We start from the raw sequence: 5,417 nt of genomic DNA, 5'->3' as shown, positions 1-5,417 counted from the left end.
TTATCAACCCCCACTACCAACGGTGATCAGCTTAGGTACAGGTTAACAGTCCTCCCTCACGGGCCGTCCAAGAGCAAACCAGTTGGCTTCAAAGACTCGCATCCCGTCTCCCGCTTGGCCACTCTCGCTATCTCCAGTCTCCATCGTCCCTCCATTTGAACGAACCCAACGAATTAAATTGATTTTTTTTTGAGTTACAATGAGGCCTAATTGCCGCATGCTGTTCCAGTCTATTATTGACAATGGGTTTTTAAAAGAAAGGCCAAAAGGCTTATTCACAAACAGAAAATAATTTGCAAATAAAACTTTTATATATATGTGTTTACGACCATATAAAAGTTAAGGTTAAGGTTGTAAAATAAACTTTGATGAAAAAACCTCAAAATCAACTCTAAATTTAAGGTTAAAAATTTAAATTTAGGTTTATAAGCATAAGCTAAAAGATGTGGGTGACAATTTTTCTGCAAATATGAGACCCTTAACTCAACAAATTATTGGTACAATTTGATATATAACCAAATAAACTCTTTTACCGTATTGGCAGTTACACTGGATGTTACACTTAATATTTTTCTGCACATTTGAACATATACAATGTTAAAACAAATAATCAATAATGCATTACATCCTCACTGTGGTTTGCCCTGGAGCTCCTGAGATCATTATCCCAGAAGAGCACTCTAATTGTCAACGATTCAAAAATAACTACTAATCCTAGAATCATGTACCGCCATCTACATCAAAGCCAGCACCTGTCCATCCTGACCCTGAACTTCCTCTTCCCTTGGGGAGAATCATCACACCACCTCTCCCTCGTCCCGTTTGTGATGGTCTTCTCTTCTTTTCTGCATCAGCAGGTCTTTGCTGTTGGGCTAATCCGCTGGAGGCAGGGTCAGCTTTATTCACAGCATTAGGTGCATTTTGAGGATTTTGTGCTACTGGCTGCTGAGGAACTGAATTTGTGGTTGCATGCCGTGGAGTATTCACACCCTGATAGTTATATATTGTGAAAATCATGGACACCAGGCATACATCAGGACATGGCAAACTTTTCAACAATTTATATGGAGAGATCAGGTTGATGGAGACAGGGATCTTGACTTACATAGACATCAACAGAAACCCTGCTGGGATTTAGAGATTCTAAACGCTTCTTTAGCTCCTCTAATCTTGTAAACTGGGAAGCAGCGCTCTCTTGGACCTAATAATCAAGTCAAACAATCCAGATGCTCTCAGCATAGTCTGAATCTGGGGATTATGTAATAAGAAATCTACATGGTCAAGGTGTATGAGTAAGACTTGTAGAAAGAGAACACATACCAGCCGGTTCAGATCATCACATAGCTTCTGCTTAGCATCCTCTTCCTCTTTAACAATTTGTGCAGCACTTTCCCAGGCCTAATATGTGAAAAACAGCTAAACAGATCAGTAATAGAAAGAAAGCAGATTAATGTTTAAGAATAGAAGAGAAAAATATAAGAGAATATATTTAATAAACAAAATAGGGAATGAACAGAGAAGGTGCAGCTGCAAGTTGGACCCTAAACAAATGAGAGAAAAACATGACACTGGTTTCCATAACTTACTTCCAGGAAGGCAAAAAGGTCAGGATAAATTTTAAGTTTACCTTCTATGTACTCGTACATTTTAGAGCACAAACACCAATAGAACAAGAGAACAGTTTATCTAAAAAAAAGCAGTGTATTAGGACTTTAACAGTTGTATTAATTCTACCATAATGAACTGATGACAGAGCTACACTTTTGACATGAGTTTGTTTGTATCCATGAGAGTTCCATTCTTTCACGAGATAGGCAGGTACTCAGACATGTTTGGAGTAATGATATCAGACAGTAGTTCGTAAATTAAGTACTCCCATTCGCAAATACTTTATCCCTTTTTACGAAAGAAATTAATATTTTTGTATCCAAAATGACCAACTGTCCCTAAATAACTAACCCCATAAATGATCCACTACAAGTGGGTCAGTGGGATGCATAAGAGATGTAATATGGGCAAAATAAGAAACTCTAAATTCGAAATAAATTGGTCCAAATACACAAGTAACAAGTATTTGTGAATGGAGAGAGTATTTGTATTCAAGTCAAGTGTCAGCTGATTCAACCTTCTTTGCCTGTTCCTCTTTCACTTTAGCCAGCCGTATCCTCTCTGTTGATATTTCAATCTTTTTCCTTAAATGCTCAAGTGCTGGAACCAGAAAAGATTAAAAAAAAACAAATTCAGGCAATTAAAGTATTCCATGTACAGAAGTAAAACCATACAAGCTCTTGGAAAACAATGTTAAGTACCTGCTTTCTTTGGCCCAGCTGTAAGTTTCATTTCTAAAGTCAGATTCTCTAGCTCCTTTTCAACATCACGAATTTTGGAATAGTTCTCTTGAATGTATCTGAGAAACATTGTAGACATTTAAACCTTTTGGTGTAAGTAATGAAATAAACATGAGTTAAACTCATCAAGACAACACAATCATAAAAGATAGCAACAAAGTTGATATACGCAAATTAGTGTAGCCTATGATGCATGACTAAACACACATAGCACAGTGCTAAGTTGCCAGTTTCCATGTTAAATATGTCACCAGAAATGGCAGGCTGAAGAACATGGCCAAGATTCCAAAATCTGCTTAATGTTGATTGAACAATGGACATGGTTCTAATGTCTAAAATGATTTCAAGATAAATATGAAGAAGAATTTGTTAAGAAAACACTATTGCATATTTGAAAGCAAAGAGCTTAGCATCAGCCTATCATCCTTTTGATATGCACAAATGCGGAAAAATAATGCACAGCCCTACATATATCCAAGTATGGTGGTAAAACATTGCCTGTGCGCAAATATCACAGGATTCTCTAGGAGCATGTTGTTGCCAAACAAAACTGGAAAATTGAGGACATAGTTGTACAGGTAAAGAAAAATGGCCTAAAATCAAATCAAAGATCAGCTTCACATGGAACAGAGTAATAGTGTTGAACAAATTTGTCATAACTATAACAAGACACAACACATTTGTCACAATCATAACTTTAATGAATTATAATTATTGATGATAAAGGAATAATTAGTTTAGAGTTTACTTTATTATGGAAGAGCAAGGTGAACACTCGCACAATTTGTTGATGAACTTCATTTTGTTAACAGTCAGGCTACTAATACATGCCCCAAAATCAATATCACGTTTTCGGTAGAAGGCCCAAAGCTAAATGCGCAACCTTGATGTCATTGATGCAAGATTTACTTCTCATCACTCATGTTCATTAACATCAATGGGATTTGTTGGATGCAACCATACACATTTTGGGTCAAGCTCCAGGAAAGTAGGCACAACTAAAGTATTTCCCGTGTCCAACAAGTAGTGCGCATTCACAAAATTGCATCCGACATTCCTCTAATTCGTTGTGGGTAACAGCCGGCCAGAATATGATTCCAGAAATATGCATGATCTTCCCCCACATTTTTTTTAAAAAAAAAGAATGCATGATGAATCCAATTCATTTATGTTCTTATGGCCGCATACACACAAACAGAATAACGAACAATCATCTTCCTTTAGTCTCATATTCAAGCGATAGACAAAACACAGATTCACACAAAGAAACGCAATGCAGATCCACGAACTGTAGACAGAAGGCACGACATCACAAGCGCCTTGGAAAAATGAACTCACTTCTTCAGCTGCAGCTGCTCCTCCAAAATAACCTGCGACGAAAGCACGAGGACCGGAAATCACGAACGGAATATCGCACCACTCTTGAACGAATCAAGAAAAAAAGGCGTCTGGAATGAGGAGGCGGCAGCAAGCAACGGCGGGCCGGCGGCGTACGCGCGCACCTTCTCGGTGTAGGCGATGACGGGGTTCTCCCGGGCGAGGCCGTCGGGGCCGATCTCCGGCTCCAGCGACGGCGGGAGCGGGGGCGGCGCCGCCATTCCGCCGGATCTCCCTCTTCCTTATCGTTCTTCCAGTTTTTTTTTCTCGTTTTTGGTTTTTTTTTTTCCCTCAGCCGCGTTAGTGTGTGAAGTGGAGGAGGAGATTGGGAAATTGGGAAGGTACCTAACAGCTCAAGTTGCCCAAGACCTGGATCTGAAATTAGCTTCATCGTAATGCTTCCGCTTGAGTGCTCTTGTCACGAGGCACGTAGAAACTCTTCTGCAAGTCAACAATGTCCTTGATTTTTTACATAAGATGGAAATTTTCATACTTATGCTATGCTGTGAGTAAATTGCCTCGAGTGAATTTTAATGGCACTATATTCTTAGCAAGCTATTGAATAGCAGCGATAGCGGCTGCTATAGCGGCGTAATTGTAATATTGACCCACTTCCACTACCGATATAAGATAATGGGTTAGATGTAGCGGCCTGGAACTTAGCGGCTGCAACTACAGTTAGCGGACCGCAATAGCAGCCTACAAAATGACTTATCATGCTACAATCACGGTGAAAAATATGTATGTAACCTTAATTTCTAGTCCACAACTTCATTATTGTTTTCTCGTATGCCTATCTAATCATGTCGTCACGACTCACGCATGTAGTGCATGATCCATACCAGTGGACCAACTAGACGTTAGGTGGCGAGTAACGGTTGTCGTCGCTCGTGGTAAAACAAGATATTAACTTTTCAAGTGCACGTAAACGTCTGGTTATGTTCTTCAGTTATAAGTGTACTATGGTTTATCACCTATTTGTTTATCGGTTGCTTTGTGAATGTGATAGAAAATCATTAGTCATCTACACATAATCAAATATACGTGTAATTACTAAATTTCGTTATTGGAACTCAGCGCCTGCTATAGCATCCACAATCTGTGATCCAATATGTAAACTCCATTCCACTGTCATACGTAAACTCCAATCCACTGTCATCCCACTATTCGCTACTATCTCCGTCCGATAATAACTTTATTTTTTTATTTCTGTGTCCAATATTTGATCATTCATCATATTTGAAAAATTTGTACAAAAATTTTAGAAAAATTAGTCACACATAAAATATTATTCATGTTTTATTATCCAGTAACAATAAAATTATTAATCAAAAAAATTTAAATAAGACGAAGAGTCAAAACATTATACCTAAAACTAAAAAATGTACTTATTTTGGGACAGAGGTAGTATTAGTAGCGCCCTCACTGTAGTCGATGATAAAGAAGAACTGATATCATTTTAAGCATAGGATTATAATGGTTTGTTTTTTATAATAAAAGATGAAAGTTTTTTTTGATTTTTTATAGCTATTTAATGGTATGAACAAAGAAATTATTCAAATAGCAAATTTAATCAAAATACATTGTGGCTTTTACTGGACACGACAAAATCTAGGGATTACCTTGTGCAGATATGGATATTTATTGTTGGATGTTGCATTTAATTTCCTAAGACACGAATAATTTTACAGA

General features: G+C 37.8%; 1 protein-coding gene across 1 annotated transcript; it reads right to left on the bottom strand.

The window, feature by feature from the left end:
- Positions 1-489: 489 nt before the first annotated feature.
- Positions 490-4,111, bottom strand: LOC102705752. The gene is made up of 7 exons (XM_006662177.3): positions 3,851-4,111; positions 3,687-3,718; positions 2,310-2,407; positions 2,126-2,208; positions 1,321-1,398; positions 1,106-1,201; positions 490-990 (listed from the first exon to the last, which is right to left on the bottom strand). The coding sequence occupies exons 1-7, from the start codon at positions 3,944-3,946 to the stop codon at positions 721-723; spliced, it is 753 nt and encodes a 250-aa protein (XP_006662240.1). The 5' UTR covers positions 3,947-4,111; the 3' UTR covers positions 490-720.
- Between the last annotated feature and the right edge of the window lie 1,306 nt (positions 4,112-5,417).

Source organism: Oryza brachyantha, chromosome 10, assembly GCF_000231095.2.
Source record: "Oryza brachyantha chromosome 10, ObraRS2, whole genome shotgun sequence".
NCBI lineage: Eukaryota > Viridiplantae > Streptophyta > Magnoliopsida > Poales > Poaceae > Oryza > Oryza brachyantha.
The sequence above is the reverse complement of the archived record's forward strand: the minus strand, read 5'-3'. Positions and strand labels throughout refer to the sequence as shown.